Source organism: Parus major, chromosome 7 (genome assembly GCF_001522545.3).
Source record: "Parus major isolate Abel chromosome 7, Parus_major1.1, whole genome shotgun sequence".
In the NCBI taxonomy this organism is placed as follows: Eukaryota; Metazoa; Chordata; class Aves; order Passeriformes; family Paridae; genus Parus; species Parus major.
This window is the reverse complement of record NC_031776.1, coordinates 18122966-18149183: the sequence shown is the minus strand read 5'-3', so window position 1 is coordinate 18149183 and position 26218 is coordinate 18122966. Positions and strand designations below refer to the sequence as shown.

The following is a 26218-nucleotide window of genomic DNA, read 5'->3' as shown; positions in this document are numbered from 1 at the left end:
CATCTTATTTGACAACAGTGTTTGCCTAGTTTCTATTTTAGGTCTGTATTTAGGTATTAAGTGTAATTTCTTCTGCAACAAATTTAGTTGTCTTTGCTTGGAACATGCAAATGATGAGAAGGCATTGCTCACAGGGCCCAATATGGCACGGAAAATACAAGATGGTGTTAACCTTAATGTTCTTGTTTTGTTCTGTGTACTCTCTGAAAGAGTTACTTTTCCCATCACAAAAACACTGTGAACTTAAAGATATTTTAGAGTTACCTTTTATAAGCACATAGCAGTGGGAGGCAAAAATTAAGAAAAAATGAGAAGAGCACACCCCAGATCATCAGAGCTAGTTCTCTGCCAGCTCTGGTTTTAGTAGGTATTAAATCCCTAACATCCCATAAGCTAGTGGTGAAGCTAGTGATGAGAACCAAGGCCCTGCTTTGCAAATCAAAATTTAACTGCCAGCTGTTCAGGCTGGATCAAGCTGGAGTTGGATCATGACAGCTGGGCGAAAATAAATCCTAAAAATTGTTATGATTCTATCATCAACCACCACTAAAATTCATCATGGTTTTGTGTGTATAGAAGAAAGGTGCAGAGTCAGCTGCCATGCAAAACATTACAGAGGAGCTATTTAGGGGCAGTTTTCAGTTTGGCAGGTCTATTGTAGCTACACAGTGGCTGGAGCTCTGGGCTTTGTGGTTTTCGGAACCCTAACCCTAGGCGTAACCCTAACCCTAGGCATAACCCTAACCCTAGCTGGAGCAGGTGGTATTGGGACCTCTCTTTTATCCATCTGTGGAAGGCACAGGTTTCAGTTTTCTAATTGTCAGTTTTGTGTGGCAGTGAGGATAGTTTCATTACATAAGCACCCTTCTGAGGTTTTTCCTATATGCTCTTATAAGCACTTTTTTGTAAATGTCAGCGAATTCTTTCATTAACAAGTACATAGTAATCTGTTCTTATGTATTATGTCGCTGTTTTTTCTCTCTTTGTTTTTTTCTGTTGTATGTTTTTTATCATAAAAATGTATTTGGTTTTATTGGTGGCCCCTTTGAGGCTTAGTGAGATTTTTCTGTTTATTCCTATTGATGACCATAGAAAAAGGAAAAAGTCAAAGGTTCATGCATTTACATTTAGTTCATATGTTAAAAACAGGCATGATTTTAAGAGGTTAAAAGTCATACATGTGTGAATTTCTTACTTGGACAACTGTGGAGAGTTAAGTATGATTTTTAATTTTCTTGTAAAGTATATTATGTACTGAAAGAATTCTTGAATAGCAACTTCTTGATTTACACAGGCTTCACTTTTTTGTGTGCAAGAAAAGCACAAGTGGCACAATTCTATATGCATTAAATGTCCAGTATAGTGTACTTTTTATGTTCATTAAAGTAAAACTATCTAGAAGTACAAACTAAGATAAAATTAGTTCTTTCTATCCACGAGAGTTCATTCTTGCTTTATTTGGAGTCACTGTTATTATATGTTCTGTATATTTGTGTTTTTTTGTTTAGGATGTAGATGAAGAAATTGAAGCTGAATATAATATTTTGCAGTTTCTTCCCAATCATCCTAATGTTGTTAGATTTTATGGGATGTTTTACAAAGCAGATCAATATGTGGGAGGACAGCTCTGGCTAGTACTTGAGGTAAAAACATTTTGACAATATTGCATTCTACCTTAGCAAATGTGGTTGGAATTTTGTCTGTTAATGCTATAAGAGTCACAGGCTTTCATGATTTTCTGATAGATGATGTGTCATAGCCTACTATTAAAAATCACATCCGAACTTGAAAATTTGTTTAATAGGGAATGGTCTTGCATTTAATTTCTGTTTGAATTGCTACATTCTGCCTCCAAAATAAGCAGGTTTTGGGGTTTTTTGTTTTTGTTTTTTGTTGGTTTTTTTGGTTGTTTTTTGTTGGTTGTGGGGTTTTTTTGGGGTTTTTTTTTTAGAGGAAACATTAGATAAGACATTTATCTAAGCTTTTGGGGAACTCAGGCATTTGAGGGGAATGCAAAAGATGATGAAGTAGTGATGGAGGGGAGTTAACAAGCTGCCTACTGCAAAATTGAACAGTGAAAGTGTAATGGGAAAGTCTGTTTTATGGTAATTTTAAACTGGGGGCTGGCTGGTTGTTGTTGGGAACCTAGTAACAAAAATGCCTTCTATTAACTCTTCTTGTTCAGTGGCAATCAGTTCTCTTACAATGGCAAATGCATTTTGGTCGTCTTGTTTCCAGTTAAGTGACTGCCAAAGTGGGTTGTAAAATGAGGATTTCTTTCCAGGCTTAATGGATGCAGAACTCTGCACAGGCAGTTACTGCTCTGATGAGCAGTAACAAACTAGTCAAGCATTTCTTTCTTTCATAACTTGACTGGAAAAAAGTAGGATTCACTTTTTAATTATTGATTGTTTTAAAAATTCCACTCCCCATTCTTGAATGATGACTAGCATCAGAATAGGGAATCTTTATTTCTGCTACAAGCTGTGGAATACCAACAGATCTAACTTCTATGTACTGGAGCAATATGTAGCTCAAATGAAAACTTCTGAATGTGTTTCCTCTTAAATTTCAAACTACTGAAAAGTGACCGTAGTATTTTTAAGTTGGTGTTAGTTTCTTTGTATGCATGCTGGCTTTGTGTTGAGTTTGGGCTTGATTTCCTCTGTGTTTTCTTTTTTAATAGAAGAGTCTTGTCTCTAAAGGTCCATTAAGTGCCAAATGACAGAATTTTATAGAGCAAAATTATCATATACTCTGAAATAAAACCACATGTAGAATTTGAACAAGTTGTATTTGTGTGTAAACTCTATCAATTAATTATGTGCATTTTAGGTAGCTTTTGGTGCACATAATCCAAAGTTTGGAAGAAATTTGAGATTATAAAAAAATGTATTTTCCTTATATGGAAAAATTTACCAGACAAATTATTCCTTGCCTTGGAATTTACAGCAGATTTATGCATGCATAGCAGTGATTTGTGATACTATAAATTAATGGGACATTTTCATTAAAAGGGAGTATACAAAGTATTCAGGCTTTGATTCCTGAGTCTGATGAAATACATTAATTTTATGTATGACTTCCAAAACTTCCAATAAAAAGGGGAGTTTCTTTTCCTTTAAGCATAGTTTTGCCATTTTTACTCACTACAAGCAGGACATTACTTTGATAAGTGCTTGTGATAAGGAAGGGTGGCAAAAGTGGACACCTTTAGTATTTTTATGATGATGCAAGTCTTGGACAACTGTGAAGCAAACTTCTCTGCTTTTTCATGTCAGTGTGCATCTCTCCACCTTTTAAAGAACTACCATTAAGCATAAAGTGGTGAGAAAGTTTTCATATTCATTTTGTTCGAGGTCTTTGCTGAGTTTCAAAAATAGTGTCACAGACAGCTGCAGTAGTGTTTGTGGGATATATTTTTGAGTCAGGCATTCATTTACCATATCCTACCAAACAGCTGTCAGTCTGTTATTTTTCATTTGCAACCAGCTTGGGTTTTTTTTAAGTTAGGGCATATTTTTATCTATTTTTTTGAGGGCTAGAGATAAATTTAGTATAGTCTGTCTAAACAGAACATTTAATGCAATGAAAGCAATACAAAGAAAACTTTAGCTTAATGACTTGTCAGCAAATGGTTAGCTATGGGAAGAAAAACATGCATTTTCATGTAAATACATTTGCTCGTTGATCTTGACCTGAATGGTCCCACAAATTTTAAGAAAGGTAAGAAAAATACTCCCTACTAACAAGTTAAAAATCAAAGTCAAATTCCTACAGAATTTATCAATGTATCAAGTGATGAAATTTTCTTCAAGGTCCTTTCCATGAACTCAAACTTCTAGTCTAGTGAAATTTTTTTGGTGCAAGGGGAGATTAGCAATATTTATTAGCATATAACAGAAATTATTGGTTGGACTGATACACAGTTTTTCATAAAAACTGTTTGAAAGATGCAAATCATGATAATTTGTTTAACTTCATACTAGTCTCCTGATTTATACTGTAGTATTTTAAATTGATAACGTTAAATGAACCTGTGTTGAAATGCATGTGATTCTGTGGCAGAAATGCTGGTAAGGGTGCTGGCCGCAAAAACCAGCATAGAGGAGAAAATTCAGTGTGAGAAAGGCAGTCAATTCTCCCATCTTTTTTTCTTTTTTGGTCATACAGTTGTGAATATCAAGGTAATAAGAGGAAAGAGAGAGGAGAAAGAATGGATATTAATACCTGCTTAAAATGGTACGGACAGTAATCTTAAGGTTCGGATCAGAACATTGATTTACAAAGATGCTAATTTTACCTTTTCTCCTCTTCTTTTGATATTTAGCAGCCCATTAGTAGAAAATGCTTGCAAGATGCTGCTTCTCTGGATTAGAATGTTTCTCGGTTGTTGACAGCACATGGCATCAAATCTGAGTATAGAGATAAAGCTTCTGTCTTTTTTATATTGCCTGCCATCAGGAGCATTGATGGAGTGAAAGTTGAAAATGACTAATTTATTTCTTCCCAGTTATCAAGAGCATCAATCTTTTCTGTCTGATCTTTGCACAAAAGGATTTTTTTCAAAAAGACAATGCATGTATTGTTGTGAAAATACTCAAATAATGTAAATTTGATTTATCAATCCTCTTTTAACACTTAAATACACTCCTATTCATATTATTTTCTTTTTTAATTATTTTTGTTGCATTTTATAAATTACACTTTACAATTTTCAGTTTTCTTTTCCCTCCCCTCACTCAGGCTGCTGTGATTTATATTAACATCATGAATAAAATGAGTTCTGTTGTTCCCAGACTTGTGTTCTAGCACAGTTTTGCATAGTAAGTGTTTATAGCCTAAACAAGTATATTGAGTAACTGAGGACTTGTCTTGCTTTTTTTCCCTTCTCCCAACTGCGCCCTTTCCAGCTGTGCAATGGAGGTTCTGTCACAGAGCTTGTCAAAGGCCTGCTGAAGTGCGGCCGAAGGTTGGATGAAGCTATAATCTCATACATCTTATATGGTGCTCTCTTGGTAAGGATGTTCCTTGGGCTTGTAATGACAGCAGAGGGTGCAGCTCATGTATCACATACTTACATTTCCATTTATAAAGTATGGTAATGTGAGCAATATTACATGGGCTGTTACAACAGCAGGGGTTGTATAAAGGCATGTAATCCAGTGGACAGCTGTTTCTTTAGAGTATGCACAGATTTTCTTCATTACATTCCCTAATAGCAGGGTAATTGTTTTTAGATAAGGGAATAAACTTATTTTTGTTATTGCTGGTATATAGGGCCTTCAGCATTTACACAATAACCGGATCATTCATCGTGATGTGAAAGGGAACAACATTCTTCTGACAACAGAAGGTGGAGTCAAGCTTGTTGACTTTGGTAATGACCACTTCCCCTTTGTTTTCTTGATACATGCAGTTTAGCTAAAGGCATACATTTACTTTCCCCTGGGAAGGCAGAATGTCACAGCAAGGCTTTTTCAGAAGCATACTCGGAATTATTTTAAGAAGGAAAATGCAATAGAAACTTGATTACAGCAAGAATAAAAATTCTGACTAAGAATCAGTAGAGTTTTAATTGTTAAAAGCTTAAACATAATTTAATAATTTTTAAAAGTTCTGAAGCTAGCATTTTATTTACAAAGCTCTTTTGCATTTCAGAAGAAATGTCAATTTCAGGGCAGTTGTCCTTCTAATTTAAATTTAGATATTCTGCCTTTTGCATATGAAAAGGAAACATTATTTCTGAAATGGCTTTTGATAGCCTTAAGCATATTTTTTCCCATCTGAGCAGAAGGTAAAATAGTCCCTTGGGTCCAAAACTCAACATCCATTTAATTTGTGATTATTGCTTTTAAGTTTGAGCATTGCTAGTCTAGATGCGTCCTAAGAAACAAGGAGAAAGGGAGGGAGGGTGCTAGAAAGGAAGTTGGCAATAGATTTAAAGTCCAATTTTTATTCCTTTGAACACACACTTAGAAAAAATAAAATAAATGCTTTAGTCCCTCAGATATGTATGCAAGGGAGTGGACAACTTTATTAAAGGTAACAGAAGTAGATTATTAGTAATATGATTTATTAATGAAACTATATAATGCATAAGGTCATCACCATTGAAAATAGTGTGTGGATAATATGTTTGTTTAGCAGTGCACCAAGGTAAATAAAAATGTTCAATAAGTGAGAGTAGGGTAGAATGATATGTCAAAAAAAATGTGGAAATAATATTTTTTTAAAATAATAAAATATTAAATTTATGCAGAGGAAATAAAATTGTATACTGGTGACGACACAGTACTATAAATTTAACACACATATTGATATATTTAAGATGCTAAAGGAAGCTGACACATACGAGATACCTTAGTATCTTCTAGGGACAAAAATTCATTATTTTGAATTGTAAAGGCAGCAATTAAAACAGTGCTAGGAGAAACATAAGACCTGAAGCAAAACTTGGAGTGAGTCCCTGATGTAATAGAAGAGTCGAAGATCCCTTCTCATTTGGGGGAATTTTGGCAGTCTGATCTGGTTTTACTGCATTGTTGGAAAAGTTTGCTTTTCTCCCCAAAGCAAAATATTTTTATCAGATGTATTAAAGGCCTTAAGACAGACCTGTGTACTGCCACCCCAAATGGCAAGGAAACTGAGACTCCCAGTCTTTCTGGTGTCCCATGAGTCTCTCTGATTCCACATTTAGGTTTCAGGGGTTTGTTTTCTCCTACTTTTCAAGTTAACACAGTAGCATTAGAAAATCACAACAGATATGACAGGCTCAGAAAAAAATGCGACTTAAATCTTGTGTGTTCTTTAATGTTTAACAGTTAGGAAATGCCAAGAAATGCCCATATATCTATGGGCTTTCTGACTAAAGAAATGTCAGGCAACAAGCTTTTATTAAGTTGCTATTTTTCCTGTCTTGTCCACTGCTATAGTAACAGAACGGTCTCTGGGAATGATTTAGGACTGAGTCATGGGTCATGTTGCGTGTAGAACTGGTTTGTCTCATTTTTTGCAGAAAGTGAAAGATAAATAGTGAAATTGCAAGGAATTCAGGAAGAGAAGGGACTTGCAGTTCAGACAGCTGAATAACATCAAATTGGAGATTATTCTTGCTTCTGCTTGTGTTTCTCTGTGATGCTGGAGGGTCACTTACATCAAACTCAGTTCCTCATTTTCCCAATAGGCAGTTTGAAACATCTTGTCCTGCTTTGCAGAAGAGCTGTGTGTTCTTGAACTGCAGCTGAGATCTATTATAGCTCTGCTTTAGGCTTGTGGAGTGCCTGAAAACTGAAAGATCTCAGATTAAGTACCCAAACACAGTGGATGCTTTGGATATTTTTAGGTTAATCCCTGGAACTAATAATCCTCTGCCATTTTGTGGGAATGTTAATTAGATTTGTTGCTTGGTGAGTGGGGAAGAAAATATGTCAAAAGAAAAGGAAAATAATTTCAAATTTAGTATAGGATTGGATATGAATGAATATGATTTATAATATGAATTCTTATGAAATAAGAAGCAAGAAATAAAATCAGTAGGGTTATAAAACAATCAAATTATGACCTATTCAGTGAATGTTATCCATTCAGTCCAGAAAATGAGACAGAATCTTGATCTAAAAAGAGCTGCTTCATATTCAAGGCTGTACATATGGATATTAAGTTACAGAGAGGGTTACACAGATATCTTTAATTGAGGCTTTTCTTTCCTTTACTGCAAGACTTTACAGCTTTTTTTTTTTTTCAGTGTGACACACATTTCTTCCCTCAACTGCTGTCGACAGCATAATATATTTAAGTAAATGATGGTCACAGTAAATTGACTCAAAATGTCTGCAATTTATAATTCATTTTTGTTCATGATCTCCCTCTCTCAGCTCTTTGGTATTGTGCACTGTTTTGGAATATCCCTAGATAGCAGCTATGAATTAAGCTGGCTGAAGAGAGATCACAGTGAAATGAACAGAGGCTTGTTGTATGTCCTAGCCATTAACTGTTTCCCAGTGGTACTCAGGAATTCACGGAAGACTTGCAATTACACTGAAAAATTAAAAACAAATATAAAATTAAATGCTGGAATCAGAAATCAAAGAATTTAATTTATGAATCTCATGTTTTTATTTAATGGCAGCAGTCAATATGTCTTATATGTGTTTCTGCTCATTTTTGTCTCTGGGTAATGCCAAAAGAGCAAACCACTGTGGCTTTTGTTTTAAAAAAATATTAAAGCAAAATATATTTCTAATTCAATATTGGCTTTGTGTCACCTCATTGGAATGCTACTGAACTGAATTCATTCAATTGTATGTTGATCAGAGCACAGAAGATTTGCTGTCAAAGTTCATTCTGATTTGTTAACATTGTTTGATTGCACACTAGTTCATTCTTTTGGTTTTTTCAGTTGTGCTTCAGTAGTTCATGCCCAGTCAGCAAGGCTCTGAAGCTAATGTTTTGTTTTAAGTATGTGCTTAATTCCATAAGTACAAGCTGCAGTGTGAGTTTGAGCTTCTGAGCTTTTCTCATTAGGGAAAGATTTAAGCAAGTGCATAAGTGTTTTATTGAGCAGGAGCCTCTGGAAGTACGCTAGTGAACAAATTTTTGGTCTGTGGTATTTGGGCAGTACATTTCTGAAACACAAGTTTTTAAGTCAAGTTGTAATTTTAATAGTTCCCATTTATACTTATTAAAACAGCAGAAAGAAATCTGAGATATTTATGTGACAATTGAATTTTTGAGTTTGAATAAAAGTGCTTCAAACTGAGAATCATTCAGAGAAAAAAACCTCTTAGAAACGCTGAAGAAAACAGTGAGCTGGAATTGATCAAACAAATAATTTGCACCTACTTTGGCCAGGCATTCTGCAGTTGTGCTCACAGGTTTGGATTTTGTTTCCAGATACTTGGAACAAACTTACCGAAATGACAATGAGTTTGAAGCCAAGTTTCTTTGATCTGTTTTGTTGCAGGTGTTTCAGCTCAGCTCACCAGCACACGACTGCGCAGAAACACCTCAGTGGGAACACCCTTTTGGATGGCACCTGAGGTAGGCAATGGTGCTTGACTGGCTTGTCTCCATTCTTTGCAATGCACACTTTGTTGCCACTTCCCCATAGTAAAAGGGGATCTTTTCTTCCCTCCCTTTTGGCTGTGTTTCTGCCTTACATCTTGTCCTCTGTTCATTAAAAATAATATACTTTGAGTGCACAAAATGGATTTCTAATAATCATTATTTTAGTTTCTGTAGTGTTTCCAGAAAAGTGCAGCAAACCTACAAATAACTGGGAGTCCTAAGAATGTTATGACTTTCCAGTTAAATACTGTATGTTTTGGGGTGCTCGTCCGTGATGTAAATGTGGACTGTGGGGAGAAGGAGGAATTCCTTCTTTCTAGTCTTGCTATAGTCTTGTACACTGCAAAGCCCTGATTGATCTATGTGTTCTTTAACCTTAATTGTTGACTGGGGACCTTTAAACTTAGACACATGGGCTAGCATAGATTAAAAAATGGAGGAAAATAATTCACAGGTATCTTAGCCCATATTCAAGTATCTTACTTACATAAATATACATACTAGTACCCAGACATAACCCTTTGCCTTCTATTTCATGAAGCTCTAAAAAGTTTTAACATATAGTTGAACAAAATTTTGTACTTTACCAAACTTGGGGGTTTATGAATCTCATGTTTTTATTTATTGGCAGCAGTCAATCTTTTGATATCAATAATATCAATCAATATCAAAAATATCAATCTTTTCCCACCCTGCTTTAAGGAACACAAAATACTTCTGAAAGATATGGATTATGAAATTTAAAAACAAGAATTGAAACAGGAGTGGTCTGTGTATTTGTAAGTTGTTAAGCCTTTGCAACAGTACAAGCCTCTTTTCTGTTAAAGGCCACATGAAGTTTGGGGAATTTGGGATGGAATTTATCTATTACAAATGCACACAGGTCTATTTCTGTATGTTGAAGAGTTAAAAGTATCATGCAAACATTTGTTTTAAAACCTTTCATACTTTTTATGCCTCTATTTTTGTTGCTAAGGAAGGCTGATTATAGCTGAGCAGAGAAAAGACACTGCTGTAAGGGGTCTAAAATTGATCTTGCACAGTCTGACAAAGAATGGTTGATATTTCACCATCTCCATAACAACCAGTTTATGTCACAAAGGAGACACAAGATACCTTAGAAACCACTGTGCAAGCATTATTTATGGAATCACCTTGGTTGAAGACATTTCTAAAATGAGATCTCTATAAAATACTTCTGTAGATAATAATGGACATATTATGAAAGATTTTATTGAACATGGATTATTAAAGGTTATTTTTATGATACTGTTTTGCTTGAGTAATTGCCATCAAGGGCAGTAATCATACCAAATTTATTTTCCCTGCTATGTTGAAGGTATTTATTCTCATGGCAGAAAGCCAATGAGATAAGCAGATATTTTAGATCATATTTTGATCTGAAAAATTTTGACCTGAAAATACAGCACACGTGTAACCAAAGTATGTTATGTACATGGCATATCAAAGAGGAACAGGTGTAGCTTTGACTACTTCCTGTTTTGAAAAGATCTGTTGGAAGAACCAGCTCAGTACCATAACCATAGTAACCCATATCACATTTAAATGCCTGTGTGAGACATGCCAGGCTTCCTTGCCAATCTGCAAAACAGCTGTAAGGTGCTTAGATATCCATTATGCTGTTGTTGAAATGGCTTTTAAATGACAGGTTGCATAACATGCTTGCTCAAGTCACTGCAGTTGCTCATATAAATGACAGGTTTCAAGTGATGTGAAAGATGCAATTTACTTCATTTCTGAGGAGATATTTCTGGTATTTTAAAAATAATCACCAAATTTTTTATGTGAAAAATGGGAATTTAGAACTGCAATAAAATGAAAAGGTGTGCTTAGGTAACAGTTTATTAGGAAGAGTATTTTCTAGATGAGGTTGTGGTGAGATCAGTAAACAGTAGAAAGGCACTTAACTCACTTTTTTGCACTCACTTGCAAAAAAATCGTGCTGCCTAAAGGTTTTTGACATAGGATAATTTATGTCAAGCCCCAAAATATCATAAAGTAAGTGCAGAGGAATGAAATGTTGCTAATCAGAGAAATAGAAAGCATGAAGGCTTTTTTTTTAAATGGACTTTAACTGCCTACATATGAAACATAGTACCTCGGTCAATTCATAAGGTAATCATGGGATCTCATCTGGCAGTGAGAAAGATGGATTTATTCTGAAGGGGGAGTGAAGAGGGGAGATGAAAAAGCTTGCCTTGAAGGAAGACACAACAGTAGTGTTTCAGAATAGAATAAAGCTGACAGGAAATATTTTCCAATGTAAACCCCAGGAACATAAAGCCCAGAGAAGAATGATGCAGGATGTTCCAAGCTGACAGATAGGAATAACTAGATATAAGCAGGAGACAAATGCACTGGAAAGTGGAATTGCTAGATCAGCCTGGGTCATGAACAGTCTGTAAAATGAAGAAAACCATATTTTAAGATTAAGTTTGCAAAACATATCAAAGGGATTATATAACACAGTACTTGAAATAGCAAAGGTTCAGAGGAAAATAGTGGTGACTGAGGGTGGTGTAAGGAAGGTGTTCACCTCAATGTTCTTACTGGCAGCACTCAAAGTATCAGCTTAACTGCTTAATTTTTGAGTGACTCAAGCATCCTAGCTCTTTTTTTCTGATGACTCTGAGGCTTGTTTGGCAGTATCAGGACACAAAAAGATCTGTCCTTGCACGTTTGTTTTGAGCAGAGCTTGTGAGTCACAAAAATTTTGCTGAAAAATGAAAATACTGGTAAAAATTATGCTGTGAGGAAGCAACAGAGAAATGTGACAAGGATAAGTTAGTTTGAGAGCAGCTTTAAAGCTTTTCACTGAAAATGAATAGTTGTTGTTTAACCTAATTAATATTGTTTCATACTTAAAAACATAGACTCTCAGAAACTGAAACACTGAATACAAGCATACCAATAAAAGATAAATAAGACAGGATAGTGTTAGTATGTTTAAAGCTGACTATTACTAAACACTTAAAGCACTTACCTAAAATCTGCTTCTATAATACTGAAATAAATTGTGTTATGTGCTAGCAGGATGAATCAGATTTGAAGCTTTTGTACTGAAGTGCCTTTGCATTTGTGATTCTAAGCATTAACATGTCTTGTTTTCAACTTCCAGTGCACAACTAAGCAAAACCTAGTTCAAATAGAATTGGAGATTTCTTTTTCCACACATATGATTAGATTATCATGGTCCAGCTGAAAACTTGAAACAAGTTTTGTTTCAAGGCTCTTGAAACAAGCTCAGTTAGAATACCACAATATAACAGAATCACAGAGTCAAATGGGTGGAAAAGACCTCTGAGATCATTGAGTCCAACCTATGACCAATTATTATGTCACCTAGAACATTGCCCTGAGTGCCATATCTAATCCTTCCTTAAGAACCTGAGGGATTGTGCCTCCACCACCTCACTGGGCAGTTCATGCCAATGTTTAATCACCTTTGCTGTGAAGAAATTTGTGATGTTCAACCTAAACCATCCCTGACACAGCTTAAGACCATGTTCTCTTGTCCTGGTTCAGATTGCCTTGAAAAAGAGGCTGACCTCCACCTGGCTACACTCTCCTTCCAGCAGGTTGTGGAGAGTGATGAGGTCCCCCTGAGCCTCCTCTTCTCCAGGCAAAACACCCCCAGCTGTCTCAGCTGCTCCTCACAGGACCTGTGCTCCACACCCTTCACCAGCTTCATTGTCCTTCTCTGGACCCACTCCAGCACCTCAATATCCTTTCTGAACTGAGGGGCCCAGAACTGGACACAGCACCCGAGGTGTGACCTCACCAGTGCTGAGTGCAGGGGACAGTATTGTCTTGGCCCTGTTTGCCACATTATTCCTGATGCAGGCTGGGGTGCCCCTGGCCTTCTTGGCCATTTGGGCACGCTGGCTCATGTTCAGCTGCTGTCAACCAGCATCCCCAGGTCTTTTCCCGCTGGGCCAATTTCCAGCCACTCTGCCCCCATCCTATAGTGCTGCATGCTCAATCCCCTCATTCAGACCATCAGTAAAGATATTAAACAGGACTAGGCCCTACACTAATCCCTGGGGGACACCTCTAGCGACCGGACACAATGGATGCAACAGCACATTTCACCACCACTCTCTGGGTCTGGCCATCCAGACAGTTCTTAACCCAGTGAAGAATGCACCTATCTGAGCCGTGTGTTCCCAGCTTTTCCAGCAGTATGCTGTAGGAGATTGGACATCAAGTCCAGGTAAACAACATCCACAGCCTTTCCCTTGTCCACTAGGCAGATGACCTGGTCAAAAAAGGAGGTCAAGTGTAGCAGGCAGGACCTGCCCTTTCTTCTGGCTGGGTTTGATCCCCTGGTTGTCCTATGTATCCCATATGATCACACTCAAGATGATGTGCTCCTTGTGTATATATGTACATATACAAATGTACATGTTTGATCCAAATTTAATTTCAAGAATGGAAATAGAAGAAGATACTTGAAGTCAGAAAGAACTGGAGAGATGCTGAAGTTAATTTAAAACTGCAGGGAATATGCTGTTATATTTTACTGACAACTGCTAAAAAATTGACACTGGTAAATGTATACTTATGTTTTAAAAGGAACATAATTAAAGCATGGTTGATCCTTTGAAGGATTAGGTGTTGAAATATGACATATCAGACACATCTGTAGGAAAGGTTGTGATATTGTGGTAAAGATATATGAATTCTGTAATAATGAGTTAATGACAGGTAAGATATTTGGTCTGTTTTCCTATTTTCAGAGATATTTTTGATGTCACAATAATATTTAAAGCTGTCTCAGCTCTGTGTTTTGAATATTTGTTACCATGCTGGCAGGAGGAAGTAATGATTAGTAAGATTGCCTCAGACACAAGTTTCCTTGTCTTCTGCTGAATCAAGGCATTCTCCTGGGATAAAATTAAGAACATCTGAGGATCAGAATAATTTTCCAAAGTGTTAGAACACTAGGTGACCAGCTTAAATTGTCTTTCTTCTTCCAATGTTCCTTTGTATTCTTTTTAAACTTTAAATCTGATCGTGTGTGTGAAATAAGTCTAATCCTGAAACAATGAATAATATTTGCATTGTTTCAGTATGAAGTTACGTGTCTGCACAATCTAATGAAAAATTAACAAAACTAGCTGGTGAAAAAGCACCTCACTAAGTAACTTTCATTAATGTAATTTAAAAATATACAAAGAGAAAAATACAATTTTACAGAACCTCGCAGCAACTTTTCTGCTGAAGTTGATATTTGTGAAAAAATTCATTGAATTGTAAATATATTTAATATGTAGTTAAATACTGAATTGGGAAAACAGCATAAAAAGGATTATCCCATCACTAACCTAGTCTTTTTGAATAGGTTTAGGTTGGAATGGACCTTAAGATCATCTAAGTCCCCTGCACTAGGGTTTGACACCTTCCACTTGACCAGGTTGCTCAGAGCCCCATCCAACCTGACCTTAGACATTTCCAGGGATGAGCATCCACAGCTTCTGTGGGCAACCTGTTCAAGTGCCTAACCACCCTCACAGTAAATAGTTTTTTCCTAATATCTAATCTAAACCTACTCTCTCTCAGTTTGAATCCATTCCCTCTTATTCCGTCACTACATGGCCTTATAAAAAGTCCCTTTCCATCTTTCATGTTTTTAATTAACTCTGAACATAGTGATACATTCCCATGAAGCAATTTAGTTTAGTCTCATCTTGTCATATTTCAGCCTATCCTATTTGTCAGCTCTTTGCTTACAGCAAGAGATTCAAGGTCAATTAGCTAAAATTAGCTTTTTGCATATGCACAATTTCACTGTACATTTAATTGCCACCTAAGCAAGGAATTTTGTACATGCTGATTTATAATGGACTGTAGGAATCTGCCATTTAGTATAAATAGGATATAGATTTCAAGAATATATACACCCTTTTCTGCCTGAAAGCCATTTGAAAATAGTTGTACAGTGGAAAAGTATGCTTTTTTTGTGATAAATAATATTATACCTTCTCTAATGAGGAAAGTTTTGAAAATATTTTAACATCTTCCATGAAAGTATAATAACAATTCTTGTGTAATTAAGGATAAGAGAGAAATTAGCTCTTATTACAGTTTTTCAATTTTATAATCTTTTTACTTTGTAAATTACAGTACATGAAATAAGATTGAAAGCACTATTTACAAAAAAAAACCCAAACAATTGTCCTTAGAATAAAACTTTACAGATGGAAATAGAAAAATCTGCTGCTGCTTTTATAGAATTTGTGTGTATGTGGCATCATGATTAATCAACAGTGAAATATTTGAAAATTCTACTCATTTATGACGTAAAAATAATACATGCAATAAATAAATAAATGTTAAAGTTGAAAGTAAGTAGCATTAAATAATTTGTCATATAGATAATATTATATTAAGCCTAGGATGAAAAGGAATTTCCCTCTTGACATACATTATGAAATAATATCCTGTTTTTCAGGAGGTTAAGATGCTGGGACACTGCAGTGTACTGGCAATTATTTTTAGCAAATATTAGCTGTCCTCTTGAAATGCAGCATCAGGTTTGAGTGCAGCACTGTGGTTATGTGGAGCTTGGTAAAGGCACGCCAGAGAGCAACTACAGAAGTGTAAGTGTGGGAAGGCATGAGGGGAAGAGTGGGAGCAATTGTTCCCAACAGATAAGGCAAGACTGCATGGGTGAACTGAGGGATGTAGAAGTGAACTGATTTGCTGAAGAACTTATAGCAGGTCAGTGGCAGAATGTGAGGTTGAATTAAGTCTCTAAATGGCTGCACATGATTGAAATGCCTGTGACTGAGATGCCACCTTCTGAGAGCTGACAGATGATTTTTTAAAAGATTTCTTTTTCTGAATACAGATTTATATTTCTTTAAAGAAATTAAGGAAATTGTCTTTTCTGTCCTGGTTTTTCCCCTGCTTTCTTCTTTTTCTGTGACTCTCAAACTGAAGCTTTAACAAACTGCTGTAGTAAGGAGTTGTATTGAAGTTGCTTAAAGGCCATAACAAAAGCAGTGGATTTAGAAGGCTGAATTGCAATACAGAGGTTTCAAACTTTAAAGGACATTACATACAAGAGAGGCAGAGAGCGCAGTGGGACAGCACCAGCAAGCTCTCCCTCAAAAGCAGAGTCTAGCAGAATGCATCCCCTCCTCCTTTGGCTCCAGGAGAGCAGACATGCACCTGGGAGGTCTAGCATGGCAGGTGAAAAAGTACATGGCAGCTGGAGGAAACCTCTGCCAGGGAACCTCAGGGAACACTGCCAGTAACATACATGACATAGCTGTAGTCTTGCGAAGGGATGTGGAGGAGTTGTTTCTATTTTGTTTAAACAGCTATGGAGGGGTTGTAAAGCTTTAATGTAGGGTGTTTAAAGATTTGAAAGACAAATCAAAACAACACACCCAAAACATCAGAGAAAAGCAGTTCAATACAACATGAGTCTGCACTGAGCTGCCTACATGAAATATGTTTACTTAGGAGAGTGGAGTGGACTCTTAGTTTTTGCTTTCTTTGTGAAAGACCATTTGAAAATCTGTGTGAGGTGTGTAATAGATATACTTACTAGTCAGGAGTAAATCTGTGGATCAGAAGCAAAATGTGTCAATTGTATTACTATGAGCAGTACTGAGTTTGTGATGGTGTCATGGTATAAAAGCAAGATTTGTGTGCTTGAAAGCCTGTCTGTTTTTCCTTACTATATCATTTGATCCAATAAAAGTTTACATTTACCTACAAATGTAGCCTGTAGCCAGAGCAGTCTAATGGTCTCAGGAATATTTCCCTTGGGTGAGTTAAAAATAAAAATAGATTATTCACAGCTGGTAAAATTTGACTACTTGACATATAATTAATTTACAATGAATCAACAATAATTGTGATAATTGCTTATAGGACTTATTTAAAATGTTATTTAGTACTTATTTTGGCAACATTTATAACAATTTTAATAATTTTCTGGTATACCATGGTAACATTTGTATAGTGGTACAAAATAAGGAACTGAAATCCAAATAAGAAAATGCAGGAATATGGAAAATTGCTTTTTTTTTTTAATATATGGATGTGCTTGAAGATTGGAAGGTAAAGAGGGAAAGAGGAAGTGATGGAGTGGTAGAGATAGATAAGTATTACTTTGGTTTGTCTAATTCAGTATCCCCAGTGCTGCTGTGTTCTATCATGAAAGGCTTTTTTGATTTTGGTACATAGGAATTAGAAGAATATTTAATATTATATTTCCAATGTAAACAAATGAAGTTGGTTTGTATAGTGTAAGATGGAGCCCAGAAGTTCAGTTGTTTCATTTCACTTGACTGGCACAGCTGGTAATCTTCTTTTCCTTGCAGCAAGGGTAACAATTTAGTGCCACGTTAATTTTCCATGCGCAGTGCTTCTCAGCAGGGCTCACACACCACATAAGCTGCTTAGTTGGCTCTGTCAGCTGAGCCCAGCACTGCCTCACTCCAGCAGCAGCAGCCTTGCTAGCTCCAGGCTCCTTTCTGCGCGTGGATCAGCAGCGCCAATCGTGCAGCAGTCATCTCCAGGTAGCACATCTGCACTGCTATTGTTAGCGTATGCTTGCAGCTCTACTTTGTACAGACACTGTATGTACTAAGGCAAAGTGAAAGTAAGTTCACTTTTAATAATTCTGGGTAAACTTAAAAGGGTTTCATATATTTTGCTTCACCTGAACATGTGTATAGCTTCCTCTCCCTGCACAAGTTAGCATGACCACTGTCCAAATAATAGGTAGTTCTCTCTATTAATTATTTTCCTTCTTTTGAATCCACCTTTGATCTGCTGCTGCACTTGCTGAAGTTCAGAAAAATACTTGTACTGATTTTAGAACAAGGAGAATTATATGTCCTTTAATAAAGTTTTCTTGTCAGGGCATAAGTCATCTTGTGTATCTCTGTGAATTTTTGTGTTTCTATACAACTTATAAATCACACAGAATGCCTAGGCACTGACTTCTTTAAATTACCTCCACTTAGTGTGACTGATTATGTACCATTTTTCCAGACCTTTGAATTCCCTGTCCCCTCATTCTGTGCCGGTGTGACCCTCAGCACAATTAGTGTTGACGTCTACCATCACACTTTCTGTTTCTCTGTCTGGTGTTTGAATGCTTTTCAACCTACAGCAGTATGTCTGGGCATGAAACCGTGATGAAATTACAACTAAAACAAAAGATGACAGCCTGTCTCCTTAGCAACCCAGGCCACTGTGTGCATGCAGCCAGCCCATGCTGAACTGAAAGACTTGGTGTTTATTCCCATGATGTTTACTAGCAAATTTCAAGATAGCTACATAACCCTCTGAGGCTTTGCCATGAACATAATGTTTGCAGCAAAGCAAATTACATCTTCTCTTTCACTTTTACAAGCAGGGGAGGATTTTGCTGGATATAAAATTGGTACAAATGTGATGTCTTTACACAAGGAAGAGAAAGGGAATAACATGTTCTTCAGTTTCAATTCATGTCTTCTGGGCTCTCTGTCTTCATGTCCCAGTGGGTAGAGCGGGCCTCAGCTGTGCTGAGTGGTATTCTCAGCTCCAAAACTCCAACAAAAAGTAGAGATGTTTCAAGAAAAAAAGTGTCTCTTGTACACAACTTGTACACAAGTTGGTAAGATTCTAATAATAAGTTCCACATATATTGAATACTTGTTTCAAACCAAGGTGATTGTTAAATTCATGTACATTCTGCATATTGGGTGAAGAGAGTATCTTCATTTTGTCAAGCTAATGGTCTAAAACATACTGATTCAGATGGTCCACTGTCTGAATTTCATTTTAAAAAATAATATATATTAAGGGGAATATTTTTTCTAAAATAATCACCATAGACTCTATAATAGAATGGAGGAGAATCTAATGGTGTCTAATTCCCCTTGGTTAGAAAGGCAGTATATTTGCCGTAGTGTCATTATAGTGCCACATACTATGGAGTGTATCTGTTTGGTGTGGAGCAGAAGACATGAAGATGTGTTGAACATACCTTTCTCTTTGGTAGGTAATATTCTGTGAAGGTGAAAAAAGCTCTAAGACTTATTAGTGTAGTTTGTTAAACTTTGTAAGACCAAGATATACTGCAAAGCTTGTCATTGTTCTGTAGTTAGAAGCAATTGTGATGTGTTTGTAGGGAAAAATCATTATATCTTTGAATGTGGGACACCAGCTATGTGTGTGGCATTGCTGATGTCCAGTGTGACCTTGAGCAGGTCCTTTTTTTCCTTCTTTCAAAAATGAAAATGTTTTTCTCTGCATCATAAAGTTTGAGAACAAATAGACAAGGATTTGCAAAGGACAAATTGGCTGATGAGAATCCAGGCAACTTCCAAGGTATTCACCTTCAGGAAATGGGCTCTAACATTTTATACTAAGCAGGTAAGTATTTTTCATGTGTTTAAAATGGAAGGAGAGCACAGTGCTTAAAATTAGCCACATATGGATAAGCTTCCAAGTCATGGCCTTGGAAGCCAACTTGAATTATTTTTTTTTGAGGAAATGGTATTGAATATACAGATGATTTGGGATACTGTATAGAAAACCCCCAAAATAAACAAGAAATATAAGCTTCCTCTTCAATCTCTGAACAAAATTTCAGTGATAGCTTCTTCTTAATATATAAGTATCTCTGATGGATCTCTACACTGACTTACCAGATTTTTGCATTTTTTCTCTCACAAATGATATAAGAAAATGAAATTATCGTAAAGGCCTCTGCTTGAGCTCTGTAGAAACTGTCTACTGTCCATACTTCATGAGATAGAGTGATCTCTGTGATGAGATCAAGGCTATAGTGAACATTTTGAAGAACTAAAAATGATTACAGAGTTTTTATTTAAGACCTTCTGTTGAAGAGAAGGGAGATGGAGAAATGGTCTTTTGTGACAACTTTGAAAAACACTGTATTAACTAACAAAGTTCTTCAAGTTGATGGAAAAAATCTCAGAATCCTCTTTTGCAGTGCTTACTTTCATTTTCCCCCTTTCTCTGGCATACTAACTGGAAAAGTTGGAGATAGAGAGATCTCAACATTTGTCAAAGCATTGATACGAAATTCAGAAGCATCTTAATTTTTCTTGATTGATTTGCTCTAGGAAAAGAAAAGGAATTAACTGATGTGCATCTTTAATGCAAACCTCCCTCTAAACATTTCAGTATTATTTTAACTGTGTTCAGGATTCGATTTGTGGTAAAATAAGGAGTGAGTGCACTACAGTCCCAAAGAAGAGACAGACAATTTCTGTGGTTGGATAGAATCACTACCAGAGCCAGGAATGCCATGGTTAGGTGCAGTTTATGGATAAAGTAACTAAGAGGTTAAGATGGAATCATCAGCTTCTCCAGGAAAGGATTTTTTATAACAGGTGACTCTCAGCCAGTGGCTACTCACATTGCTGATTTTCATGTTGCAATCTTTGCAAAGTGTTGTTCCAAACTGAAGCCCTTAGACAAGGATTCAAAAGTAATACAGAAGTTAAAAAACCAAAAATCTCTTCTAGGACATAGGTACAGCCACCCTAGGATATGTTCTTTTTATCTTAAGTACAAATTATTAAAGATACTTTAAAAACTATGAGAAAAACCATGGAAGTTTATACTAGCAATATGCAGGGATTCAACAGATTTTCAAAGTAATTGTTTAATTGTTGAAATTTGGGAAGACAAACTTGAGACACAGTTCCAAATCATAATAAAATGCAGTGAAGCTGCAATTTTTGTCTCATCCCTTTGTAAAGATAAGGGCTAAATTTAAACTTTGGTTTGAATCTCATATTTAGATTCAGCTGACATGAATAGTTAGCATATTAGAATGTGATCTGTGAGTTGGCCAGAAGTGTGCATTAAGTCTGTAATGTAAAACAGTTCTGATATCCAAGGAGAGATTCCTGCTTACTTCCATTTTTCTTAGACAAGGTACATGGTATGTTACCTAAGATTTTTTTAAACTACTCAAATGCCCTAAATAAAAAAAAAACAAACAAAGAAACAAAAAAAGGCAGAAATTACTGTTGGAATATCCTTATCTAAAAACCAGCTGTGCAAATCAGTCTATCCTCATGAATAGTCATAGAGGTTAATAAGAATAACATCAGTAGGGTTCTCTGCTATTATAATAGGCTTCTGTAAGTCGTTATTTCAAAAAAAGAATGTAGTATTGATGTTCTTTGTATAGATATTTGAAGCATCCCAAGAAGTTTAATGTATTTTTAAAAAAATATTGTTTCTAAAGAAAACAAACCTAAGAGATTTCTAATTTACTGTTACCTTTTTGTGGTGTTTCTTCTGTCTGGTATATACAGGCAAAATGATATGGATTTGATAGCTACATAATATTTTAGATGTGACTCAAAAAAATACTTTCATGTTATATTGGATGACATGAATTGTAAATTAGATTAAAGCGTTGGTTTCTCTGCTTCTCTTCTGATAGGTCATTGCTTGTGAACAGCAATACGACTACTCATATGATGCTCGATGTGACGTATGGTCCTTGGGAATAACAGCGATTGAACTGGGGGATGGAGACCCTCCTTTATTTGACATGCATCCGGTGAAAACCCTTTTTAAAATTCCAAGGTATGGCACTAGATGGCTCTCTTCACTCACGGGTTTGTTCAAAGGCAGTCTAGTCAAAGGAGAAATACTTGGTAAATGTTTGTGCTTCAAATCCTAAGAATCTCTTTACAAAAAGACAAAAGCTGCAATGTTAAAGATTTTTTTTTTTCTTCTTTCTGGCTTCTACAATAATTTTTATTTAGAACTCATTGAAATTATAAAGACTTATTTTTTTTTATTCTTACCTTAGAATATAAAATCATAACAATATCCAAGTATCTTCCTTCCAATAGAACTTTTCTTAGCTACTACTGATGAAAACGTTTATTTCAAATGGGGAAGCCAACATTTTTAACTGTTAAATAATGTTTTCAAATATTATTCCCCTAGAGTCTTAGGCTTGTTTTACTGTAAAAGAAAAACATGCAATTTGGACAGTGCTATGATGCAGTCTGGCAGTTTCAGCAAACTGTAGTTATAATTTATTTTTTCATTTACCTGAAGATGTTAAAATGTGAAGATTTGGATTGTCATCCATGGACAATCCAATATGAATTATATTAGATTGGATATGAAAAAGGGTATCAATTTCTTTCTATATATAGTCATGTAAATTAGCTATATTATTTCATACTGTCTATATTTGATTTCATTTGTTTTCATTTCATTTAATCTTCCTGAATAAATTGAGATTGAGATTGACAGTGCAAGACAGAGTTTAGCAACAGAACAGTTTTAATAACAGAAGAAACATAGGAATTGTCTGTCATTGATTAGGCTGGCATATACTAGTCTTCCACATTTTGGTTCATGAAGAATCACCACTGACTTAACAGTTTAAAACCTTCAGCAATTCAAGTGTTTGACCTTTTGTTATCTACACAGTTATCATAGGCTTTTAAAATTTTGTCTGATTGCAATTTGCATTTCTGATTAAGTCTATTTATATGCAGATGAAGTTGCACTGGGTTCTGGCTCATACAGTTATCTCCTTCTCCCCAGCTCAGACATGAACTACCATCACTCTTTCCAAAATTATTCATACCGAAGCAGCAGTTGATCTTGTTGCCTTTTCATGACTGTAAAACAGTTCCGGGCAGTTAAGGCAAGGGAGACTTCAGATTACTAAAACAATATCTAAAAATTTTAGCAGTGCTTAAACAGTTTAAAAGGACACAAGTGGTACCAAAAGTAAGAGCAAGCAATAGGAACGATACATAAAGTAGGGCATGTAGAGTCTTTGATTTCTGTCTACAGATTACCTCTTTCTCTATGTGCTGTTGCATCTCTGTATGACTTAGCAAAACAAAGGTGAATTATCTATCTTATTAATCAAATAATGTGTACATTTACCAGATAGAATAGTATCAAATTTTAAGCTGAGGTATTTTTCTCTGCTGTGCATTATATGAGCTACAGCCCTGCTGCTTCTAACTGTGCATTCTTATTAGATGAACTAAGCTATGATGAGTGCTGGTTGGCAATAAGCATCTGGGATATAGGAGACAGAGCTTCTCTCCTGGTGCTTGTTAGAAATCAGTTCAGAGGGATAGCAAATATAACATAAAGGTGCATTCCCCTCTTAGAGTAGCTTGGCAGCTCAGACGTATTCTCAGAGCACTTCCTGATAACTAGGCTGAAATGCCCACAATTTTAACAGCCTTTTCAAAATGAGCATTGAGGCTCTTCTCAGACTGAAAGTGGTTATTCTGACCACTGCATGTTGAGTGTCCAGCAGTGACATATAGAAGCATTGGAGCTCAACTTCTGACACTGTTCAATCCAAAATCCTCTCAGCACAGTAATGGTGTGACTGTGGTTCCCTACATTTTGTTGTTCTGCAAAGAACAGACAATACATGTAATGGGTAATAACAAGCAGTAGATGTAATGAACTATTGATTCATTGATTTTTGTATGTGATTTCTATATGTGTTCTCACAATTTTTTATTGATTGGGCTGATTTGACTTTAGTTTGGAGAAGAGGTGACATTGCTATTACAGTAAAAGACACTGAGACATCACTCAGAGAGTTATCAAGAGTTAGTTCCTTTTTCACTTACATTTTTGACTCCAGTTGATCCGTATCTTTCTACTTCCTTCTGTGTATTAGACTGGTCTGTTTTCTGTGATGCTAGTTACTTTGCATTAGCAGAAAACTTTGCAGTAGTTTTTCAAGTTTTGTTATCAAGCACTGTTTAATAATCAATTCTCATGAATATTTTAAAGTGTTAATAACGGCAAAACTGTCAAAACTAGATAGAGACATTTCTGTGTGTGATTCTGTAGACTTCTGTTCTCATACAGTTCAGTTTCTATGTCAGTTTAGTCATTGGCTTTTTTACTAGTGAGAGCCAATTGTGCTTTTAGCCTTGGCATTGAGTTTCATCATAGTGAGCAGCAGAGCTAGACCTTAGTCTTAAATTTGTATAATTTAAATCAACGAGTCTTTGATTTTATAGGATTTGAATCAACCATTAGATGAATAACTTTGTACTGGCAGTCAGAGCAGTAGCAAAACCCCAAGATATTTGGAAATATCTTCTTGTGTAGAACTCAAGTCAAGGACTTCGTTAAACTTACTGCCTCCAGATTCACGTCTGTGTTATGTAGCTTAGACCAGGGATAGACTAATCTCCACACTGAATAGCTCAGGGGTCAGTAAAGAAGCACATCTGTGGATTCAGCAGAGTCACAAGATGTGTTTTATGGCATTGTGGGATGAGGAGGCCTCCTATGCCCATTTAAATTGGAGACTGAATTTATATCAACAAAATAGCTTATTTCTTAGAGGACAGGTGAACCCTCAAAAATCACTGAGTACTTCAACTTGAACACGTGAAAAAATGTGATCCCACTGTACTGCACTTCCCTCAACACCTGACTAGTGTTTCATAACAGGAAATTCTGGATGCTGTTTTCAAAAAACACAATGGGTTTTTTTAAGGTGTCTAGGTATTAACTTCATGCTTTTGATAATATGGCTTGAGCTGTGAGCCAGATGTTTAAGCATCTTCCTGTGGTTAAACACTTTTCTTGTCCTACAAAAAATGTAGTGTCTGCAGCAAATATCTGATAGCAAAAGCGGAGTGAAAAAGAAAATGCCAGTTAATTTTTAAGTCCGATGTTTCATTAGACTTTGGACTTTATTTCTATGTACATTATGTAGATTTAGAAGAGAAGGGGATACAAATTCCTGGACTAATGCAAATTTTAAAAACCTTTCATACATAAACATTTTGTTGTATGAAGGTGCAGTATCTTGGAAACAGTTGTGATAGCACATGGATGGGACTTTTCTTAAAACTGATAATGAGAAGGAGGCATTATCTTAGCACAAATGTTAATGTTCTGTTTTGCAATAATGCACATATTCTCCCTCATCAAAATGGATTCTTGGATCTAACTAATAAATCTCCTGAAAAGGGACCTGCAGTGCCTAGAGATAAGAGATAAATCATACTGTGAAGACACTGAACCATGAAATTATTCTGTTAACATGTCATCTGCCTAGAATATATTTTCAAATCTCCAACAGAAGGGTCTAAATTATGAAAGGAAGGTGGCCTAGCAAAGTTGGTAATTTGGGAGTTGATACTTCTAACCTCTTCCATCTGCTGTCACTACTTAGGTGTGTCAGTTTTGGAAAAAATGTTACAAAATGAAAGATTCTCAAATACCCTTACACCTAAGCTTTTTAAAAATAGGTCCATAAATTCTTCAAACTATGTTATCTTGTGAGAAATGTTACATCATATCAGTATTATCTCTTAAGGTATCACGAAAAATAACTTGCAATTAATTTAAATTTTGAAAAGTAATGACTACAAAAAATAGTGTGGCGAAGAGGAGCTAAAGATTGTAGTCTGGAAAGGGTGGGTAGGGTGTATGTACCTGGGTAAAGTGAGGATTTCAGATCTTGTTGCGAAGATCCTGCTTTTCAGGACTTGTCTTTTTATATATAGTCTTTTTTACAGGGACATGATGAAGACTAAATTTTCTGGGTTACACTGACAGCTGACACTAACAGAAATTAAACCAAATTCTCCATTCATATCTATACTCAAGTGTTGTTCTGAGAGTAGTGGAAGGCACCTGTTTTAAAATTGATTGGTGATAAGAAATGGCTCTTTGATTTTCTAACTCACAAAATCTGAGAATTAAGTGAAATTTCATTTAAAATTATTATGCTTCATTAATTCATGTTAAATAGCCAGGAGTGAAATGGAATTGAGGTTGTGAGTAGTCATTGAATGGTGCAGTTCTTCACCTGTGTTGAGACTTGCAGCTCCTGGGAGTACTTACTAGTTTGAATTTACTGATGCTTGACTGTGTCAGCAGCTGACCTGCATCCAGCAGGATCAAACCACCTCCAACACCATTGCAACTTCAGCTTCCTGGTAGTTTGTACATAGGCAGTATCTTCGTACCTTCTGTGCCACCATGCACTCATCTTTTATATTGGTCTGAAGAAGTTCTTCAAGAGTACTCAATTACTGTCATTTTTAATGTATGATCATGTCAAGAGAGAGAATAGACAATAGAATATAACTTCACTAGATAAAGT

The 26218-nt window shown here is 35.9% G+C and overlaps 1 protein-coding gene across 7 annotated transcripts in view; it reads left to right on the top strand.

Annotated features, from left to right (window-relative positions):
* The window catches only part of MYO3B (myosin IIIB), a 207186-nt gene that overhangs the window by 25107 nt on the left and 155861 nt on the right, over positions 1-26218 (top strand). For all 7 annotated transcript variants that reach the window (XR_002001994.1, XR_002001995.1, XR_002001996.1 and 4 more), the window contains 5 exons: positions 1509-1643; positions 4914-5018; positions 5281-5380; positions 8966-9042; positions 21527-21672. Coding sequence is in view for 4 of the 7 variants with exons in the window: in XM_019007566.2 (XP_018863111.1) it covers positions 1509-1643; positions 4914-5018; positions 5281-5380; positions 8966-9042; positions 21527-21672 (563 nt within the window). In the remaining 3 variants the exon portion in view is untranslated. The remainder of the gene's footprint in view (positions 1-1508; positions 1644-4913; positions 5019-5280; positions 5381-8965; positions 9043-21526; positions 21673-26218) is intronic.